The following is a 21,825-nucleotide window of genomic DNA, read 5'->3' as shown; positions in this document are numbered from 1 at the left end:
GGCTTGCTCACCTCTCAGAGCATTGCCCCAACTGGTTTGTTTTGGGCTTACATTGCGAGATCAGAGCCTCCCCAGAGCCAGGCTGGAGTCCGAGGCGGAAAAGGCTGTGGAGGGCACTGGGGTCACCACAGACTGGAAACCGGTTGGGCGCAGGCCCCAAACCTTGAGGAATCGTTTGGGCTGGGACCAGAACAGGCGGCTCCTCTGCACAGAGCTTCCCACCGCTTTGGTGGATTACTTCAGACTCAGAAAATTGACACAAAGAGAAACTGACCTCCCGCAGCCAGCCCTGGCTGCCTACACAAGCTTTCCCCTGCTTGCCAGGCCACTCAGCACTGCGTGGCAGACACGGACATGCTCGCCTGGGAAGCTCACCTTCACTCCAGCCGGGTCTCTGCTGCCTTTGTTAAATAGGGGACCTGCGGCTAGGAAAGCTGGATCCCAGGCTATTGGGGTGGGGGGGAGCGGGGTGGGGGGACCAGGTATGGAGACGGCTCCTAGCCTGGGAGCAACTCCCTGAACTGCAGCCCTCAGAGACCCCGAGCGGCACCCGAGCCGAGGCTGCCAACGCCTGGCACCTTCCTCCAGCCTGGCTCTGCAGCCAACAGAAAGGAAACGCGATTCGTTCCACTTGGAATTTCCTTGAAATCTCCGAATCTAATCCGGCGTTAACTCACCGTGAGAGGAGCGCTCATCTCACAGGAGGCTGTGCTAATGGGTGAATTGGCAGGATCCCTGCGGGCCAGGCAGCCAGGCCGGCCTTGCCCTCGCCAGAAATGACCCTTCCCGTCTCCTACACACGCTGCGTCTTTCAGAGGCGGGGGTGCCTGCGTGGTAACTAATTGGCTTCCTCTTTCTTTCTTTCTTTTTCGTTTCTTATCCTCTTTTTTTAAAGGGGAGAAGCCATGAGAAAAGGCGTCCTGCAGAGAAGGACCCCGTGGCGTCTTTAAGGGTCTGTGTATGCACTGGCCGGCTCCTAAGCAGAAGCTGAACTCAGAAACCGCTACTTCCTTGATTTTTCAAAGCCCCCTCCTCAACTCCAGGACGCCTTTGGAGCCCTAGCCCCGGTGTCCTCGCTTAGCTCTCAACCTCTTCCTCCACACATACAGACACGGGTCAGGGCCCCACTATCCCTCCAAGCGCCAGTCTGGATCAGCCCCATGGCTGAAAAAGGCGCCATCGGAATAGGGGTGTGGGGCGCTGTCTGAGACTCTGACTGGCCTCTCCCTACAACTTACTGCCCTCCAACTGGCCTGACCCGGAGCCCTCTACGGGTCCAAGCCAGGGTTCTCCGAAAGAGCTGAAATGTCGCCGCCGGAGCCTTGAAAGGCTGCAGCACGCTGCCCACGCTCCGCGTTGCCGGAGGCGGGATTCCCGGACCAGGTGCCTCAGCCCGGGCGGCCAAGTGCGTTGTTTCAGGTCCCCTGCCTGGGATCCCTGCACTTTGCAAAGTTAGCTGCGCGGCTGCAGAGGTCGGAGATCCTTCCGGCCTCAGTACCTGACCCACGGTCCGGCACCCCCAACCCGGTCCCGGCGGGAGAGTGAGAGAAGCGAGCTCGCCGCCTACTTACTATGCATGGATGCAAACGGGTCGTGCTTACAGTGTATTTCCATCGGGGCGCTCCAGACTGCAGGCCGGCCCACGCCGCCGCCTCCCGGCGCCAAGGGGCTGCCCAGGGCGGATAGGGAGCTGCGCCACCAGGCCAGGCACTGTGCGAGCTGGGCTCAGAAAACACTGCTGGAGCTTCGGGGTCTGTCTCAGAACCTCTCTGCTGGAGACCGCCCGGAGCTGCGCTGAGAGGCGGGAAATGGTGCTAGCGCACCCCGGCTAGGAGCGGGTGCCCAACTCCGGCTGGCTTCCCTCCCTGGCTGGCTCAAGCGGCAGCTCCGGGCCCAGCCCGGGGTAGCTGCGGCCAAGGCGCCCGCGGCTTCGGGGGCATAGCGTAGGGGTCCTCCTCTGGGACAGCCAGCAGCCCCCGGCCCCGGGTAGGAGCAGCTTTGAGGAGGCCGCCGGAACACTCGGCCCTTGACTTCACTCAGGGGGCAGAGAGACCCGAGGGCTGCCAGGCTGGTTCCGCGGCCTCGATGCCTCTGAAGTCCCTCCTCGACCCCTCGGTCTCCGCCAGATCCTTTCTTTCTCTGCTTCTCCGAGTCTCTGGGGCTAGGACTTGCCCCCTCCGCCTCTCTCCAACTGGCTCTCCGACGTCTTCGACGAAGTTGCAAAGAACTTCCTCTCCGGCAGCGCGGGGTCCTGGCGGGTTTGGAGATGCTTCCGCCCCTGACGCTGGGGCCGCGACTCCGGAGTCCCCGGGAGCGTGCAGCCCTCCAACACTGAGACCCGCTGCCTTCAAAGTTCCCGCGGCTCCCGCTGCTCACCCATCGCTGAGACCAGGAACGGGGACACCAGCGATTCCTCGCCGGGGTGTCTACCTCGTGCCAACCAACTCTTCCAGCCCCGCCGCCCTCCCTCGTGGGTCTGGTTCCACTGTCTTTCCGCTGCCTCTTCCGGGACGGCCGCCGTGCCTGCCCCAGGCGTGGAGTGAGGAACAGAGGAGAGAGCAGAGGGTCCCTGCCACCAAGGCCGCCGGGGCTGCCGGGGCTGAGATGGAGCCGCAGCCGGCTCTGACTGCCTGCGTTGCCGCCGCCGCCGCCGTCGCTAGCCCTCCGCCTGCTCGGCGCGCACAGTGCGCCACCGCGCCGCCCCGGAGCCGCTTTCAGGACCCGCTGCGTGTGGACAGCGCCGCCCGGGGCTCAGCTCCCTCCGGGCGGGGGCGGGGCGGGGGCTAACCTGCCAATCACGCTCCACCAAGCCAATCAGAGTGGCGTCAGCCGGCCCTGGCCCGAAACACCGCCCCATTGGCTAAGCAGCCCACAGGCTCCGCCTGATTAGCGGATACCTGGGCAATGGGAGAGAATGGGGGGCGGGGCCCAGGCGGCGGCGCCACGTTCATTGACAAACGCGCTGGACTAAGGCCTAGTGGATCGCGGCGGTGGGGAGGGGGAAGGGGGCCCAAGCAGTGCCTGGAGAGTCCCGCTGAGGGTCCCACGCGGGCTGGACCTCCCCACCGCGACGCTGGGATCCTGGGACGCTCTCAAGGCTTGAGAGCAGCCGAGTGAAGGGTGAGAATGGGGGAAGTCTCCAAAAAAACCAAAAAACAAAAACTGTATGTTGGAGGAAGACAACGAGCGCAGTAGAGATCCTGCACCATCAGGCTCGTGATGGGATCGGAGTGTGTGCATCGGAGTGTGTGCATATCTGCCAGTTCTGACCTCACTTTCCTCATCTGTAAAATGGGCAGAGTGGGGTTAACTAGATTTTACTGAAGGCTCCTTCCACGGAAATATTTCCTAATTTTATTTCCTAATTTTATCAAGTACCTACTAAACCACCACTGGCTCCTCGTCGTCCACCCTCCTCCCTCACTCCACCTGCAGGGCCCTTAATGCTGCATTAACCAAAGGCAGAGACGTTGGGGGAAGGGGGAGAATACCTCACACTCCTTTAAAGTTAGTAACTGGGGCGCACCAGGGCGCACCTGGGTGAAGGGGCTAAGGCTTTGGGCCAGGTTGCCCAAGCAGAGTGGCTGGCCCTCTTTCCTGCCTCAGATCAGGAACTGCCAGACGCTTTGGGAGCTGGTGTTGCGCTTCTGTCCACCGGAGTAATTCCGCACCCGGCTCGAGGCTTCTTGAGAACCGAATGAACCGAATCCCGTCCAGGGCTAATAAGGGTCCCTGAAGCGGGCGGGTGGAAGGGCGCATTCTATCTGCAAGGGTCAAGCAAAGCGGCCAGGCGCGCTGCAATGCGGCAGCTTCCAGTTGACGGGAAAACCCGACCTTCCCTCCGTCCCTATGTAGACAAAATGGATAGATTTGTAGCAGAACTCTCTTGCTACAGAAGGGAACTTTGACTAGCGAGTCCGTTTCTTTGTGGGTTTTAGGGCTCTGAGACAACAATCAAAGAAACTGGACCTTGAAAAGGAAGCGTGTGACAGTCATTCTTCACCCAGGAAGCTATAGTTCTGTGAGCCATCTGGGCCCTGGCACAAGAACGACGCTGAGGATTCCCTTGCCCCAGCAACTCATGGGAGTGGTCCGAAGACTCACTTTCTATTTCGTGAGTGATGATCCGCTAATATTAAACATAAATCCACCAAAACAAGGGCTTTGAGATGCCTGCTCCAGGACTGGGCTTGTAAGGAAGACAGAGTACAGGCTGATCATGGGAGGATTCCTGGGTTATCCTCTTGTTTTATTCTCTGCCTCGGTTTCCCTTCCTCTGCCTTCTCTCTACTCATGCTCTACTTCTCAAACTCCTACACTGGGGTCGACTCTTGGGCCCACCTTCTGTCCCTGTTCCACAACCAGCTGTCCCTGACCAGTAGACAAGTTTCCGGCGCTGACACCCGTCCCCACCCCCCACCAGGGCACAGCTGCGGAAAACGGCCCCAGGCGGGCCTCTGGAGACCCAGGAGGCTGCAGTGCGCGCCGGGGTGGAGTGGCAGCGTTATCTCTTCTTTGTCTGGAACCCCGCCTGTCCGGATCTTCCCCTTTCACCCCCGGCCTTGGAGCAGGAAGATCGCAACAGCAGAGAGGGACCGGGATGGAATAGACTTCCCGCACTGGCTTCACCTGATGGCGCCCAGTGGGTCGGAAATGACCAGAATTCAGATCCTCGGCCCAGACTCAACATGGCGGCTTGCACACCTACTGGAGAGGCGGGAGTGCTGGACGCCCTGAGGGATGCAGCTAGTGACACCCCCACCCCCAGCCTCTCTTGCTGAGCTCAGGCCTACAAACCCAGGTTCTCTAGAATCTTAGAGCTAAAAGGGCCTCGAAGCTATGCTTTCTCCATTTCACGGGTGCAGAACCCGAGGCCCAGAGGCAGGATACGACTTGTCCAAAGTCACACAGCAAGTCTGGGGTAGAAGAAAGGCTGCGGGCTGGAAACCTTTCTCAAAAGCGCCTCTCCAGAGCCGCTCTCGGGATCGTGGGGGAGGGGCGATGCTGCCAAATCGAAGAACTCTGCTGGAATATGCCCGCACACGCAGGTTTTCCTTCAGATACCCGTGAGGCTTGCATAGAATCCCCGGGGCACGGCCCGAGCAGGAGTAGCGCCGATTCCCCCTTTCACACAGTAGGTGTTCGGCTTCGGGACAGTGTTCTGCTGCGTGGCACACACAGGACCCGTCTTACCTGTGCACCCAGAGCAGCCGCTTCCCGCAACTCGCGGCGTTCTTGGGGGAAGGAATTTCCCCTGGATAGGGGTGATTCATCACCACCCGAGCGGGCGGCCTCTGGGAAGTTCCAACCCCAAAAGGCGCGACCGGACCTGATACCGTGACCACCTAGCCCAGCCTTACAGGTCACCAAACGACAGCCCAGAGAGGTTACGTGACTAGCTCGAGGCTGCACAGCAAGTCCATGGTGGAGCCGGGCTACTGCGGCTCAGTCCTGCCTCTGAACGCCCACGAGCCGCAGCCTGGGTCCAGGAGAGCGAGACTAGCAGGGGCTGGTCTCACCGCAGCTCTCAACGCAGTCGGGCCTCGCTCTGATCTACAGTGATGCGCTTTCTTTCTCCCAGTAACAGGGTTTTGGGCCGGGCCCTGTGCTAGGCGCTGGGGGCAGGAGACGGCGAAAGGAAACTATCCAGGAAGAAACTCAATTTATGTGAACCGAATTGCCTTTGAAAGTTTTAGTACTGAAAGACAGCCCATTGAGAATAATGTTTGAGAAGCCAGAGACCTCTCTTCACTGGGGACACACCCCCTCCCGGCTTCCCCTTCCACGCCTCCCAGCGCACTGCATTACCGCGGCTTCAGGATGTGGGGGCTGCTACAGTGCTCTATTAGCCTGACATCGACTCCCTCAACCCAAGTCCAGCCCATTTCCCTGTTCTTGCTTCTGACAAAGTGAGGCCCAATAGGGCTCAGACTGTTTGCTCAGTTCTGGAAAGATCAGGGATGCTGCCAGCATGGCTATCTCAACCCATTGGGTTCTCTCTAAACTTCATTTTCAAAAAATAAAAAAAAATTAAGTATCAGAGGGAAAGAAATTGACCTGAAATTATACAGCAAGTCGAGGCACAGCAGATTCCTATGTGATTCCTGCCCCTGGATCAGGAGTCTGCTCTATTTGACCTGTCTCTGTTTTCAGGAGTTCTTGAAGAGGATGGAGAAAAAATGAGAATTTAACCAGGTTTTTCAAGAATCGTGTAAAACCGCCTTAGTCGGGGTGTGTTATCATTACCAGCATGTCCTGCAGGCCAGGGGCACTGGGACTACTCTCTCTCCCAAAGACTTGAGACAGGCAGCCCCTTTTAAAGCCTCTGCTTCCCCGTTTGTTTAATACAGAGAACAAACCCTGAGATGTGACTTCTTAGGCTCTGTGAGATGAAGCTTCATGGATGGGGGTTATTAATATCTATCACTCCATCCCAGGCTCATTCCAGAACTGTGAGACTGGATGCCAATGCCCAGTGGGAAAGTATTCAATCCATCCAGATCTGCCTGGATCTAAGGACTCAAGGGCTCCCATGTCAAGGAGAGACTACTACTTGCCCAAGTAGTAGTTTTTCTCCAAGGGGGTCCATGGAGACAGGGGGGAATCTGTCTCTTCTCCAAGCAGCAACAGGAGGTCTAAGGGCAGAGAGGTCACCTTCCATTCCTATTCCCTCCATTACTCATGCTTTATGATCTCCTACAAGTCCCCGCCCCTCTCTGAACCTCTGTGTTTCCTTTCCCTACAGCAAGGAAGACATTAGAGGAGAAGGTCCTTAAGTGGCTCCCTGCTTAGTGTTGACCTGACCTTATTTTGGGCTTAGAGCCAGAAGGACACCCTCCCTCCCCATTGGGCAGATAGGGAAACTGAGGTTGGGGTAAGAAATGGAATATGGTTCTGAAGGAAGAAAAAGGAAGTCTATTGGCCCATGAAATACCTAGAAGTTGGGAGAAGGAAGAAGCTCTCATAGGAACCAGACCTGGACAACCCTTTGAGCACCAGCTTGGACAGCTTCTCAGCTTCCCTCTCTTCTCCAGCCCTGACCCAGGCTGGAGTGGACAGATGGAAGTGCAGTCTCACTTGAACTGTTGCCCTTTTCCAGGCAGGCAGCTCTTCCCCAACCCATCAGTGAGGAGGGGGCGTGGCTCTCTAGATCTTAAGGCTTGGCCAGACTAGGGCTCCCCTATCTCACCCCACCCCAAGCCCCACCCAGTCCAGCTATGCAGAGGAATGAAATGCTTTATTGATTAAATGATTATTCAGGCAATTGAACTAATCAAAGAGCCCATCGACCGCCATGAATTACATTCTTCTAGACAGGTTGTCGGGAGAGCCAGCCTGAGGACTGCGCAGACCCTCTCCACGATACTCACACATCCCCGCCTCATTCCCCACACATTCACAACACCCACTTCCAGGCTCAGGTCTCTCTGAAAGTCCATCTGCTGAGAAGCCCACTGCCAGGGAGAAGGGCCTTCTGAGAATTGAGAATGGAGAAGAGGAGTTTCCAGGTACCTTTTCCTGAGCCCTCATCCTGGGAGCACTCTTCTGCCTCAGATCTCTGCCCTCACTTCTCTTCAGCCACAATTTTGGAAACACAGTTATGCTCCAGGAGTTGTCCTGGGCTTGCGGTCTAAGTTTATCCTTTTTGCTCTTAGGCTTCTATTTGAGGCTGGAGTAGAGATTGGGGGTTCTCAGAGGGCACAGAGATGGGGGAAGGAGGCTTCTTGCCAGGGCCAGGAGAGTGTTTGTGTGGGAGTTACACAGTGGCCTAGTGAGTGAAAGAAGCCCCCCATACCTAATTCATGCCTCAGGGCAGATGGAGGCCTACTGTCCCTGCTATCTCCTCTCAGACATAAACACATCCTGCTACCTACTTCTCAGGCCTGTGGGAGGCACACGGTGAGGCCTGTGTGCATACAGGCACTAGAGCTGAATGCCCAGACTATGCACATGCATCCACCCACTGTGCTCTCCTCCACTGGAACGGCACCCACAGGATAAAACCTGAGGACACAGTGTGTGTGTGTCTGTGTGTACACACAAATACACACGCCAGTGTCAGAGGCTTGTCTAGGTGAAAGTGAATGTAGGCTGGGGGTCCCTAGAAATGTCACAACTAACCCTACAGGTGTCCGCTCTCATCTGCAAGGTTGTGCCTGCCACAGGAGACCTGTTTGTACAAATGGTAGCCTCAACAGTGCTCACTGCACACCAAGAGGCTACAAGCCCTGAATTCACACCTTCATTCCTGGTCCTATCTCCCAATAGAATGGAAACTGGGCCATACAATGCACATGCTAAACACCACAGATCTCCATAGGCCCCAGACCCACGTCTAGGAGTTTGCCTAGAGACACAATGTGAACACTGGCATGTGTGCACTGGACAGCCGTTGACATCCAAAAATGGAAAGGTCAGTGTAGCCACCTCTTTCTCACTTCCAAAAATCACTTGGGATATAACAGGTGAATGCAGACCCTTAAAATAGTGGATGTACACTCAGATATTTCCCAATTACATAAATAACACTCATAGTAGACACACATTTTGGATACCCAAAAGAATATACACACAAGTACTAACTTATAAACACACACAAATACCCCACGAGTATAAAGATACACACACACACACACAGGCAAACAAACTTTTGGACACAAACTCATATATTTTTATATCTTTTAAAAATACATATACTGTAATGCACACACTGAGTCCCTTACATAAACACACAGACCCTAACTTGCAGACCCCCAGAAGGACACCAGCATGAACATTCAGAAACAGAGAAAAACACAGACAAACTCACAGATATTTGGACTGATGCAGAAGTGTGTGAACAGATAGGTGAAAACACATAACAAACACGCCGCAGTTAGTCTCTACGAAAATGCGGCACACCCCCTCCTCCTCCAGGGTCACCCTGCGTGGGGACCAGGGCCTGGCTGTGTCCCGGAGTTTGCACCTCTGGAGCCCGTATCGCGGTCCTACCTGTCCTGCTGGTCCGAGGAGTCGGATAATTTTTCTCTAAATCCATTTTGATTTTTCAGGACTTGATGGAATGGACAGGGAAAAAAGTTTCCACTTTTTTGTGCCTTTTTTTTCTTTCTTTCTTTCTTTTTTTTTTTTTTTTTTGGTGCCAGGGGCCGCTCACAGGTCGGAATAATTCAAGCCTTCCGCTCCCCCGCCGAGCTGGGGTAGCTGATCACTGAGCTGAAACTAAACGTTTTAGGTGGAAAAAAAGCGTCCGAAGGCACCGTGAAATGATTAAGGAACTAAAGAGCTTCTCGCCATGTGAGATCATGTCCTGTTCTCGCCAACATCACAAGATGTCCCCAGACACGCCGCGCCCCCAGCGCGCCGCCCCGCACTGCCGGCCCGGAGCGAGGAAAGGGTAGGCGCTGCGCGGCCGGGCCTGCTCAGCGCGCCAGACGTGGCGGACCTGGCCGGGCCGGAGTAGAGCGGGAAGCCGGGAGAGCAGCAGTGCTGCTGCCGCGCCGCCCCAGACTTTTATAGGGGTTGGGGGGGAGGGAAAGAAGGCTTCAGACTGCGCCGGGTGCTAGCCAGCGCACCTACGGGAAGGGGCAGACCGAAGCCGAGCCCGGGAGCTCGGGCCTCCCAGCCGCACCCTCTATTAAGACATGCGCTTGGGGGTCGCGGCCCTCTGCACTGTGCGCGGGGCCTGTGACATCTCCATGTGCAAACCCCGCTGCTTAGAGGGGCGCAGGCCGGGTTTTTGTTTTTAAAGAAATTAACTGCTCAGCCAAGCAGGTACTTTTGAAAGGGGTTGGAAAGGCTGGCAGTGTTGCCAGGCACAGAGGGGACGTTCCGGTTTACTCGGATTCACCCCTAGGGCGGCGCCCGACCCCAGGCTTCCCAGCCATCCAATCCCCACCCCAATTTGCTGGGGCCCTGACTATTGCTGGGCCCCTGACCCTAGGGCAGCACCAGATCCCTAAAGCCCCCAGGTCCCATCCAGTCTCCTAGTCCCAGAACCCCTCCCCACATCAAGTTCCATTCTGGCCCAAAGCATGGAGGTTAAGCTGTGAAATACTGGAGATGAAATCCGGGCTTCCGCTTTGGAGCACCCGGGCAGAGCAGAACATCTCAGTAGTTCCTGGAGATTGGCGGGAGTTCCAGACACCTTACCCCGGCCCATAAATGGAATCGCATTGCCCTCGAGCCCTGAGACGTTGTGGAGTCCCAGAGCCCCAGGACTTGATTCCAGAGAGGAAATCAGATCCAGAGAGACCGAGCAGAGGTGTGGCATGTCCAGCCCTCTCTCTTCTGGCCAGACTCAAGCCTCCCCTCCCTGTTCCCCTCCCCAGCCTTGAGTTAGTTCAGCTGCTGGGCCTAGCCACTGAAAGCCTGTGGGGCCCTGCAGCGGGGTGGTCGCAGGGGAAATGTTCTCCAGGGCGGGGGAGCGCTCCGTAGGAGGACTCCTGGCCCGCCGGACAATGGCAGTTTTGGAGAGTGAATCGTCCTCAGCAAGAGTGTTGTTTGTTTTTTGGAGGGGGTGGTCACGAGGCTGGGTCGCAACCTAGAGAGAAGAGCCTAGAGCTCGAGGAAAGGGGGGCCCCCGGCGGCAACTGGACATCACATATCCACTGAGCAGATTTCGCCACAATCGGAAATGTGTCTGTGGATTCCCGAGCGGCCCCCCCACCAAGTGGTCTGCGCAGTTCCCCAGCACCGCCTCCTCCCTGCAGCCTGCGGGCCCGTGTCCCTACCCCGCGATTTGATTTTTGGCCATCTCCGAGCGCTCGACTCTTTCCCTCCGCAGCCCAGCCCCAGCCCAGGCTTCCCGCCCTCCCGCCTCGCCCGCGCCGGGAGGCAGCGCCTGGGAGGAGCGGCCTGTCCGCGCCCGGAGATCAAAAGCCCTCCCGGAATTGACATTTCACCCCGGGCTGGGGGCGGGGGGTGTTGGTGTTTTGTTGTTGTTGTTGTTTCCATTTAGAGGGTTTGTTTTGTTTTTGTTTGTTTTCTGTGAGTTTTCATTTATCCATGGGATATTCTTTTGTTTCGGGTGTTTTGCGTGTTGTTTTTTCGTGGGATTGATTTTAGCGGGTTTTGCTCTGTAAGTCCTGGTCTTTGGGGTGAGTTTTGATTTTGTGTGATTTTGTACTTTGTCCTTGTAGGCTGTCTTTTTGTGTGTCGTTTGTAAGGCTTTTCCTTCTCCACAGTGTTTAGATGTGTTTTGATTTGGTGTGAGTGGGTGTCGTCTGTGTGTGTGTTGCCTTAGGGAATTTCGTGTTGTGTGTGTTTTGTTTCCTTCGATTTGAATTTTATTTTTTTGAGCTGTACGTTTTGATGGGGGCTGGGGTTATATTTTCATGTGTTGGCTTTAGTTTTTGTGTTTGTGAGATGCTTTGGTGAGAGTTTGCATGTGTATTTTGGCTTTTGTGGGGCTTTAGGATTAGGGAGGGGACATCAGCCACTACTCCGTTCCTGCCCGCACCCATGAAGGGCAGAGGATTAGGCCAAGCATCACGAATCGTAGGTTCGCCGTGCTCCGCCGCTTCGCGCTCTGGACGCTGGAGACCAGCGGGAAACAACTGTGGTTCCCGAGGGGGCGCCCGCTGGTCGTCAAAACCTCGCGGGCCGAGAGGCGCCGATGCTGGGTCAGAATCACCGAGCCCCCCTCGCTGGGTACCGAGGCCCAGCCGCCGTCCCCTTGCCCACCCTGTCCCCTGTGAGTCGGTCTCCCCTTGCGCCTGGCCAGCATGCTTCGGACCGTCCGGACTCCCGCAGCGTTGGCCCAGGGAGTGGCTCCCTGCGGCTGAGCAGGTGACGAACCACTTCGGAGGACACGGAATTGACACTGCGGCCCTAGAGATACGGGACAAGGTGCCAGAACGCGGGGAGTCTAGGCTCAGATGGGCGTCGGGATCCCGGGAAAATCCCCCATCTCCCTTGCCCGCTGCCCTAGAATCCCAGAAACCCAACTCCGCGCAGCTTTCGGTTTGGAGAGCCCGCCCTGGTTTGCAAGCACAGATACATGTGCCCACATCCGAACACATGCAGACGCCGCCAGAGAGCGAGACAGCGAGCGGGCGCCTTCGTAGCAGCGGCCTGCGGGGCGGAACCGGCGCTGGCGCCGCCTCAAGGGGAAACCGAACTATAGTGACCGGAAATGTCCCCAGGACAGAATAAGCCATTCCTTCTGTCCACTTTGCCAGGACTTCTCCAGCTCAACACACCTTGGTTTGTTTAATGTTACACGAGGGAGAAGATTTAGAGGCAGAGACACATGCTGGCTCAATCGGCGAGGAAATACGAGCAGAATCTATACAGAAAGAAATATGGAACGGGGGAGACTAGACTGTGGGGAAGGCAAATTGGAGGCCCAGAAAAGGGGCTGGTGCGGAAGCTCCTCCAGGCCCCTGCGCGCTCTGGCATTCTGTGAGAAGGAGAAAGCAGAAACCGAGAACAGAGAGTGACAGGAAAAGAAAAGAGACGCAGAAGGGGTTGGCCTAGGCACGCTGCGAGCTGCCCTCCAGCTAAGACGCTGCGGGCAAGGGAGGGGGAGGCCGAAGTCGCCAGGCGAGGGGCCAAGGTCGGGCTCTTTAACTCAGCCAGGAAACATCGTTTGGGGCTCCAGGGCTCGTGGAGCCCGAACTGGTGCTCATTTCCGGCCCGGTTCCCCTCTTCCCCAGACCCCTAGCCCGGAATCTAGCAAAGGCTGGGCCATCGCCGTCCGCCGCTGGGCCTCCCTCTGTGCGAGCCCTGGGAGAAGCCGCGGGGAACGACTCTGGCACTGGGGCTCGGCTCCAGAGCTCGCGCAGAGCGTGGGTGGGAGCCGACATCCAGGCAGGAGGCAAAGAAGAGGCCCCGCCCTAAAGCCGAGGGCCCAGTTCTAAGAGAGCCTGTGGCCGGATCCGGACTCACAGGATTCGGGGTCCGTACAGCGCGCACGTGGTACCGCATCCTCGGCAGGCGGCGCCCCTAATGCCCAGCCCCGCCCTGCTTCGTTTGCCGGGCCTGAATGGTGTCAGCATTGAGGGTGGACGCCGAGTCGCGGCGAGTTGGTCCCTTGCGGTATAAACTTGGGGCTTGCCTAGGGGCGGTGCCGGGATGGATGGGTGCACCTCTCCACCTGCAACTCCCCCAGCTCAGAGCGCAAAAACCGCACATCGCGGGCCAGCCGTCGCCTCGGGGTTTCAGGCGGCGCCCGCGGCAGAAAGGAGCTGAGGATTGGTTTGGGTCAAAACACCCATTTCAGTTGGCAGTGGGGTCCTCTGCGCCTACAGGGCTTCGAGCTCCGGGTGCTGGCTCACTGGGGCACCATGTGCCAGCGACTCGCCACCCGGAAATACTTGGGTTGCGCTAGAATACGCGATGGGTCTGTGTTCGGGTAACCTGGTGCTCATGGTGGGTTATTACTATTGTTGTTTTACTTTACTGCTTTTCTTGCTTTCATTAGAAATGTTATTGAGAGAAGCCTCAAAGAGCGCAGACCTGGGTCGTTTGGATGGGTTCATTTCAACTCAAATCCACTAATTCAGTTGAGTTCCACGACTGGTTTCCAGCGCACAGGTACACATGGTAGACGTCAAGTGTATGCCGTGTGCATATGCACAGAGACGCTATTTGAAGGCAACTCTTGGAGAATTTTGAGATAAAATTCACTCTCCTGGAGTTACATTCGCAATATATGAATATGGAAAACAGGCAATCAGTTGTATTTAAAATTTGCCAACACGTCCCAGCAATCCACTCTCACCTAAGAATCCAAAATGGGGCATTGAAAAGATTTACTGGCATTCTGCTTGTTTAACATTGAAAACAAGCGTAAATCAGTTCATTTCTCTTTATATTTCTTTTCAAATTTAACAATACCATAATAAGTGTAATAAAACCATATTTTGCTAAAGAAAGTTTGCACATAGGATGCTTTATTTCTATCAGTATTTATACGATGTTCTGTTGGCTCTCCTCACCCCCTTTTCTTCTATTTCACCGTGTAATGTGAGCTTTAACTATTCATGCGTTGGCCCAGACTTACATTTATTTAATGTGTTTTAAACTAATAACATTTTAATGTGATATAATTTGATTCCATGAAGTACTGGAACATAAAAGAGCTTACTGCACAAGCGATTTTGAGTGAGGGTGAGTGCACAAGCTTAACGATTTTTTTAGTTTTGGACGCAGATCAGAGTGTTAAACGGAAGTGAAGCGCGCCTTTAAGTGGGCCCTTTAATATTCTCGTTTCTTCATTCTCCATTTTTCTGTAATAACTTCAGAGCTGTGGCAAAGGATCACCCCAGGATTGGGGTGCTTTCCCTGGAGCCGGCCATGTGAACCTGCAAATCGCCAAGTGAATACCTCAGCTTCAGGGCAGGTTGTGGGCTGATTTTTATTTTTTCTTTTGGGAGGGAAGTCTTTTGGGAAGGTCAGGGGACTACAGGATATGAAGTCTGGATTTGAGAACGTGCCGGAAATAAAATTGTGCTCTAAAAATCTTTCAGATTTGCTGCTGATTAGCTATCTTTAGCAACCCAGCCCACAGTAAGATGGAAAAGATGAGCTACACTTGGGCCAAAGTGCCTTTGAGATGAGCCCTGAAGCCAGTCTCAGTATTTAGCCATCACCAGAGACACTTCCCAAAGCCTTAACTTTAACTTCACTTTGTACTGGAGGTAGGGGCCTTCTGGCACTGAATGCAAATCTACCAAAAAAACAAAAAAAAAAAAAAAAAAAAAACTTCTACACAAAGAAAAATTAAAGATATCCCCTAATTTATTTTCAGTCGGATGAAAACCATTTGAAATATCTAATATGAGGAGCTTATGAACATAGAATCAGGAAGTCATTATCCCCCTAAATCATGAAAATATTTCTAATGGGAAATCATGACATTGTATCCTCTTTATAAACACATAGTGTGGACCTATCACATAAGGAAACTCCGGCAATCTACTATTACCTAAGAATCCAAAATGAGACATTGGAAAGATTTGCAGTCTGAGGACAAAATATTCATACTAAATACATACCAAAATAATCATGCTAAATTATTCATACTGAAATGCTGCTATCCTTTCAACTAAAACAATCTTTAGAACAAGTATTGGTAATTTTCTGGACAGATCTTTATAAATCTTCCCAGCAAAACAATTAAGAAATATGTACTCAGATTTTATTTTTACAGGATATATGTGTGTATATGTATATATATTTTATGTATGTATATATTTATATACATATGCCTGTGTGTGTGTAAAGTTCTCTACCATAGGCAGGCTGAGAGTTTAAAGATGGGCTTTTCCTTGTTAGGTACAAATTCTTATAAACAAAGTATAAGATGGAAACAGTTTAGTGAATTTTTTCCTAATTTGGTACAGCAGTTGGTGTCTCATTTCTCATGCAATTTGCACGTAGACTCATGTACCCCATGAAGTGACAAAAGAGAATCAGGGATGAAAACCTGCCGGTGTCTGCAGGCGGTGCCTCAAAGCGCTCTTTTGGACACACGTTCTTGGTGGTGGGGAGTTTGCTGCCTCTAAACCAGGCCTGACCTTTTGTCTTTTGACCTCTGATGCATGAAATTAGGTAGCAAAAGAAAATGTGAAGAAAAGGATACAAAAACATGGAAAAACAGCCCTCCTTGACAATAGTCATTGTATCAGATCATAGCGGAGCTGCCCTACACAGCCCAAAGTGCTTGTTTATAAGGCTGTGGGTCTTCCTGGCCACTGAGTTCCTGTTCTTCTTTGTGGGGAATCTGCATTTGTTGGGGGAAGGACTAAGCACTCTTTTTAATTAAGCTCAGAGCTGGGTTTTGTCTTGGCTCCTTTCACCAAAGCCCATTTAGTGAGCGTTTGGCTCCTCCATTTCCTCTGAGGTCTTCTGTGTAGGCTGGGTGCCTGGGTGTACCACCTGGGCAGCTTCCAAGACCCAAAGGAAAACTCTGTCCCTTCTGGCCACCCAGGCTGAAGCTGAATCCCAGCTGGCGTGGAGGGGAGAGGGTGGCGAGGGGCGGGGTCATGCTCCTTGGTCCTGAAGGACCACATACCCCAAGTGAATAGACCTCCACTCTTTCTCCAGACCCAATCAGAAAGCCTGAGTCACTGGTGTTCCCTGCCCCCTTGGCCAAAGAAGTCAGCTCAGTACCCTCCCCTGTCATGAGAGCCAGGGAGGAGGGCAAGAACATTTGTAGAGATGCCTTCAGCAAGCCTCACACAACATCCTTTGATCCTTGAAGCCACCCTGGAAAGGTGTGCACAGCCCTGGGTTAGGAGCTACAGTACAATGCCACTTGAGCCCCAGGCCCTGTCCAGAAGGGAAACAAACCTCGACTTAGATGGTAAGAGAGTGAAGATGTGTGCAAGCAAAGAGAGATCTGGGAGAACTGCGCAAGGTACTGAAGCCAGACTCTGGAAAGGGGGAGCCTGGAGGGGACATCTCTAGAGGGTGACCTGAGATGAGTGTTGAAGGGTAAGTAGGACTTTGCTAGATAAATAAGGATCAGATGGCATAATTAAGATCTGCACTTTGCAGAAGAGGCTACTGGATATCAACATACAAGCAAAATACTGAAAAAAGAGCTGCCCAAGGGTTTGGGAACAATGTAGGAATGGCAAATGCTTCTGAGGGAAGGAATTCACAATGGTTTGAGGAATAGGACAAAGGAAGGAAGATGGCTAGGGTGGGCAGGCCCCTGCTGTACCTCATGAAGATTGTCAGAGCAGCAGCTAAGACATATTCTCCCCTTACCATATGGAGTAAATGGACCCGCAGGCCAAAGGGAAGAAATAAGAGAAAGGCCCTAGGACCAAAGGAGAGAAACATAGCGAAGCTTACTCTCCATCAGTTTCTTGGATTTTTTTTTTTTGAACTTTCTCCCCGGGAAGTTTGCACAAAGTTCCCTCAACAACCTCAGTCTGGAAAAGCAAACCAACCACCCTCAGCCTGGAATGCTCCTCATGAACTTTACCAAATCCTCTCAGGCTGTAAAGACCCCCCCAGAGCCGCAGCTGGTGGCCACCATTCTCTGCTCAGGCCACGTAGCCCTGAGCTCACCCTTCCTGTTACCTTATGGGTTGGAGATGTAGTGTCTGTGTCCAGTTCTCACCACTCCTCCTAGTCTCCTGGCTCCCATGGGCAGGACTTCTCCTTTGGGCACCAGCTTTTCTGGAAGTAAGTCATTCTGTAGCTTCTACACTTCAGTGTGAGAAGAATCACATACAGATCCCTGGGCCTCAGCCCCAGAGAGCTTGGTTTAGTGCTATGAGACCGAGCTTGGAACCTGAATGTCTAGTAACTTCTCCAGGTGAGTAGGATGCAGGAAGTACCTGGACCATCCATTGAGAAACACTGGCTTAAAAGCTTTTTCAGAGCAAGGACTAAGCCACTGTGATTCACTGACCCCTACCCCACTCACCAGGTCTACACCTGTCTAAACACCCTGAACTAGAACTTGTGAGGCTGGCAACATCCAGATCCCCAAAGTATCAGCAGCCATATTGATAAACCCTTCCTGATTTGCCCCAAAAGGACCAAAAAAAGTCTGACTTTGGTAATGGATGTGCCCCCTTCCTCTCATTTTAATTCAATTCTATTCAGCAAAGACAGCCTTGTGCTTAGTCCTGGAGGGAGATGAGAGCCTCCTGCCTCAAGTTGCTCAAAGTCACACTGAAGAAATAAGCCTTTAATCCATGGAAGAACTTGATCCAGCTTTTTTTTTTTTTTTTTCTTTTTTTTTTTTGAGACAGTCTTGTTCTGTCACCCAGGCTGGAGTGCAGTGGCACGATCTCAGCTCACTGAAACCTCCGACTCCCAGGTTCAAGTGATTATCGTGCCTCAGCCTCCCAAGTAGCTGGGATTACAGGCGCACACCACCACACTTGGCTAATTTTTGTATTTTTAGTAGAGACAGGGTTTCGCCATGTTGGCCAAGCTGGTCTCTAACTCCCGGCCTCAAGTGATCCACCCAGCTTGGCCTCCCAAAGTGCTGGGATTATAGGCGTGACCCACCGCAACTGGCCCAGGCTTTTAATTATATACAATTAGGAAAATAAAAGTGGAGTCCTCCCTTCCTGCTAGGGAAATCTATGAAGATTTCTTAAAGGAGGCAGCATTTGATCTGGAAGAGTGAGTTGAAAAGAAAGGGAAAAGGATGCTACAGACCAACAGTTCAATATGATGAGCAATGGCTTGGAGGGAGAAAATGCTTGGCTTATTTAAGAACTGGCAAGGCAGGAGAATAGAGAGAATTCCCTGGTGATGAAAGAGACCAGTTGAGGAAACAGAGTCCTCAAGGACTGAATTAATCTTTTTTTTTTTTTTTTTTTTTAAGACAAGGTCTCACTCTGTCACCCAGGCTGGAGTGCAGTGGTCCCACCATGGCTTACTGCAGCCTTGATCTCCCATGCTCAAGTGATTGTCCTGCCTCAGCTTCCTGAATACCTGGGACTACAGGCATGCGCCACCATGCCCGGCTAATGTTTGTATTTTTTGTAGAGACAGGGTTTCACCAGGTTGTCCAAGCTGGTCTCAAACTCCTGGGCTTAAGCCATCCACCTGCCTTGGCTTCCCAAAGTGCTGGGATTACAAGCATGAGCCACCATGCCCAGCCTACAGCAATCTTAAGGTCTGATCCACTTACACACCCCAGGGTTTGCTACTCCCAGGTAACACTCATGGGAACATCTGAACTTCCTTTGGAGATTTGCAAGACTCTCTTGCTGGCCTCCCTGGCTGAGCAGGAGTCACTATGCCTGCTTTTGTGGGCTTTTGTGTCTGCACTGTGTCTAGGGTTATTCCACTAGTGAGCATATCAGACTTCCCCTGGGTGCCACACTTATGCGAATGCCTTTGTCACACTGTCATGGCTCCTTTTCCTCTTCCCTTCCTCTCATGAAAGCACTGAGACAGTGTCTGATCTCTCTCTGCAACCCCAAAACAGCACAGGACTTGCACATAAAAATGCTCATTTGAGAGTCTGATGAATGAATAAATGTGGTGACGGTAAAATCCTCCCTGAACTGGTCCTCTGCAGCCCATGACTCTAGCTCTCACTTCACCACATCCTAGAAGCATGACATCACCTCTGTGCCCCCTCAGTTTGCTAACCTGTAAAATGGGGAGAATAAGTGCCACCCACTCAACCTATTTCTCATGGCAGTTGTGAGGACCAAATGATATAACAGCTGGGATTTGCTTCACAAAGTATTGTTAGGATGGGTTTGGACTCCCCAGTGCTGCTTAGAGAAAATCTTTTTTTTTTTTTTTTTTGAGACAGAGTCTCGCTCTGTCACCCAGGCTGGAGTGCAATGCAATGATCTCAGCTCACTGCAACCTCTGCCTCCCAGGTTCAAGCGATTCTCCTGCCTCAGCCTCCAGAGTAGCTGGGATTACAGGCGCCTGCCACCATGCCTGGCTAATTTTTGTATTTTTAGTAGAGATGGGGTTTTACCTTGTTGGCCAGGCTAGTCTAAAATCCCTGACCTTGTGATCCACCTGTCTCGGCCTCCCAAAGTGCTGAGATTACAGGTGTGAGCTACCGTGCCTGGCAGAAAACCTTTTTTGATAACCTAAATGCATTTCTCCTTTGGTAGAGGAGCCAATGGCCCAGCATTTGACAGGAGGTATGAATGCAGGTTTGTATAGGAAGAGGCCGACAGTACTCATGAGTTGAAAAATTGTGTTTATTTTTAAAGTATCCTTTTCCAGCACTGAAAGAGAGAAAGCAAAGAACAAAAAATTCAACTCAAGCACATCTGAGAGCCATAAGGTTAACAGCTGTCATGATACTGCTGCTAAAATTCTGAAAAGACAATGTTGGATCTAGACTTGCTGGGATGAAACACAGCTGGGCAGAGCTGAAAGGGGGAAAAATACCCTCAGATCCTAAAGGAAAAATGAAAAGACAAAATTGCAGTCAACAATGCATTAATGAGGTGAATTCTACTGTATATATACACACACACATACACACACACAGACACACACCCTATAAATTGCAGAAAGAATTTCACTCTGTAGAAAACAAGGCTCAGAAAGATGAGTCCTAAGTGTTCAGTCTGACTCTCCACCAACCCCCACCCTCAGGAGTCTTCCAGTGGGCATTCTCCTGAGAGAGAAACTAGAATAGGCCAGAGCATTTAAGATGGTGCAACCAGTAGTTTATTAATTAGTGTACAGGCAGGGTGCAATGGCTCACTCCTGTAATCCCAGCAGTTGGGAGGCTAAGGTGGGTGGATCGCTTGAGTTCAAGATCAGCCTAGATAACATGGCAAAACCCTGTCTCTAGAAAAAATTACAAAAATTAGCCAGGGGTGGTGATGCATGCCTGTAGCCCCAGCTACTCAGGTGGCTAAGATGGCAGGATCACTTGAGCCTGGGAGGTTGAGGCTGCAATGAGCCGTGATGGCACCACTGCACTCCAGCCTCAGTGACAGAGTGAGACACTGTCTCAAAAAAAAAATTAATGTACAAATGCACCCCAACTTACAATGGGGTTGCATCCTGATAAACCCACCATAAATTGAAGATACCTTAAGTCACAAATGTTGTTAATACACCTACTGAACACCATAGCTTAGCCTAGCCTACCTTAAACATAGTCAGCATACTTACATTAGCCTACAGTAGGGCAAAATCATCTGGCCACACAACACATTGCAGAGTGTCAATAGTTTAGCCTCATGATCACGGGGCTGACTGAGAGCTGAGGCTCACTGCTGCTGCCCAGCATTGAGAGAGTGTCTTACTGCATATTCTGGTATGATACCCAGGGAAAAGAGCACAGTTCAGAATTTAGTATGATTTCTACTCAGCACATACTGCTTTCACACTATTGTAAAGTGGAAAAGTCCTAAGTAAAACCATCATAAGTTTGGGATCATCTATATTGCTAAGTAAGTGACAATCAATTGGTAAATAGTTCATTAGTAGCATAGGGACTTGGGTTAGTGGGCCTCATTTAATTGTATGAACTGTATCCAGGCTGGCCTCTCTACAGCATCCCAGTGAACAGTGGTCCATTCTAAGGTTGAATACCTCCAGGGACAGTGAGCTCATGAACCCCTTGCCTTCTAGGCAGTCCTTTCCCTCACTGAGCACAAATTAGCTTCCATACAGCTTCTTGCCACTGGTCTAAGTTCTGCTCTTTGGAAGTCATCACCCTCAGGAAAGAACAAACAAGGTGGCACAGCAAACGATCCTGTGAAAAAAATCTGCTCTGAAATTCCAGAGGAAGAGATCTGCTCAGACAGATCTTTTCATGGGAACCCTCACTGTGCCACTTTGAAGGGCATTACAACATCTCCTCTATGTCTTTGGATGTCTTTGGAATAATCCCAGTTGGAAGGGATGGTGGTTTTGGAATGTTAACTAGAGGAAGCACATTCAGGAGTAAAGCAAGGGCAGGATCATGGAGCTGAGAGCCTAATCTTATAGAAAACTTCTGCAATCCCATTCCCCTGGCTGTGTCCCATTGAGATACAGATTCGCATACAATCTATTTTTAAAAGGACATTCCCTGCCAGGCACAGTGGCTCATGCCTGTAATCCCAGCACTTTGGGAGGCTGAGGTGGGCAGATCATCTGAGGTCAGGAGTTTGAGACCAGCTTGGCCAACATGGTGAAATCCCATCTCTACTAAAAATACAAAAATTAGTCAGGCGTGGTGGCCTGCGCCTGTGATCCCAGCTACCTGGGAGGCTGAGGCAGGAGAATAGCTTGAATCCGGGAGGCAAAGGTTGTGGTGAACCGAGATCGCGCCACTGCACTCCAGCTTGGGCAACAGAGTGAGACTCTGTCTCAAAAAATAAAAGGCCATTGCCCTTTCTTCCTCGGTGCTGCCTATGGAGGTGGCAG

The 21,825-nt window shown here is 52.3% G+C and overlaps 1 protein-coding gene and 1 long non-coding RNA gene across 9 annotated transcripts in view; one reads left to right on the top strand and one right to left on the bottom strand.

Moving 5' to 3' along the window:
- Window positions 1–9,447, bottom strand: part of PAX5 (paired box 5) — a 204,471-nt gene extending 195,024 nt beyond the window's left edge. For 3 of the 8 annotated variants that reach the window (XM_054501476.2, XM_054501477.2, XM_054501478.2), the window contains exon 1: window positions 8,992–9,441. In XM_054501476.2, the coding sequence (XP_054357451.1) occupies window positions 8,992–9,037 (46 nt within the window). In that variant the 5' untranslated portion in view covers window positions 9,038–9,441. Of the gene's footprint in view, window positions 1–677; window positions 879–1,571; window positions 2,768–8,991 lie in introns of those variants that run through there. The other 5 variants (XM_054501474.2, XM_054501475.2, XM_063650452.1 and 2 more) reach the window with 5 other exon arrangements.
- Window positions 2,815–6,394, top strand: LOC129043996 (uncharacterized). The gene is made up of 3 exons (XR_008504583.1): window positions 2,815–3,120; window positions 3,939–4,114; window positions 4,424–6,394. It is a non-coding gene; the product is annotated as an uncharacterized LOC129043996 (long non-coding RNA).
- Window positions 9,448–21,825: the final 12,378 nt, after the last annotated feature.

The sequence above is a fragment of the Pongo pygmaeus genome, chromosome 13 (assembly GCF_028885625.2).
Source record: "Pongo pygmaeus isolate AG05252 chromosome 13, NHGRI_mPonPyg2-v2.0_pri, whole genome shotgun sequence".
NCBI classification, from domain to species: domain Eukaryota; kingdom Metazoa; phylum Chordata; class Mammalia; order Primates; family Hominidae; genus Pongo; species Pongo pygmaeus.
This window is presented reverse-complemented; position numbering and strand designations above follow the sequence as displayed.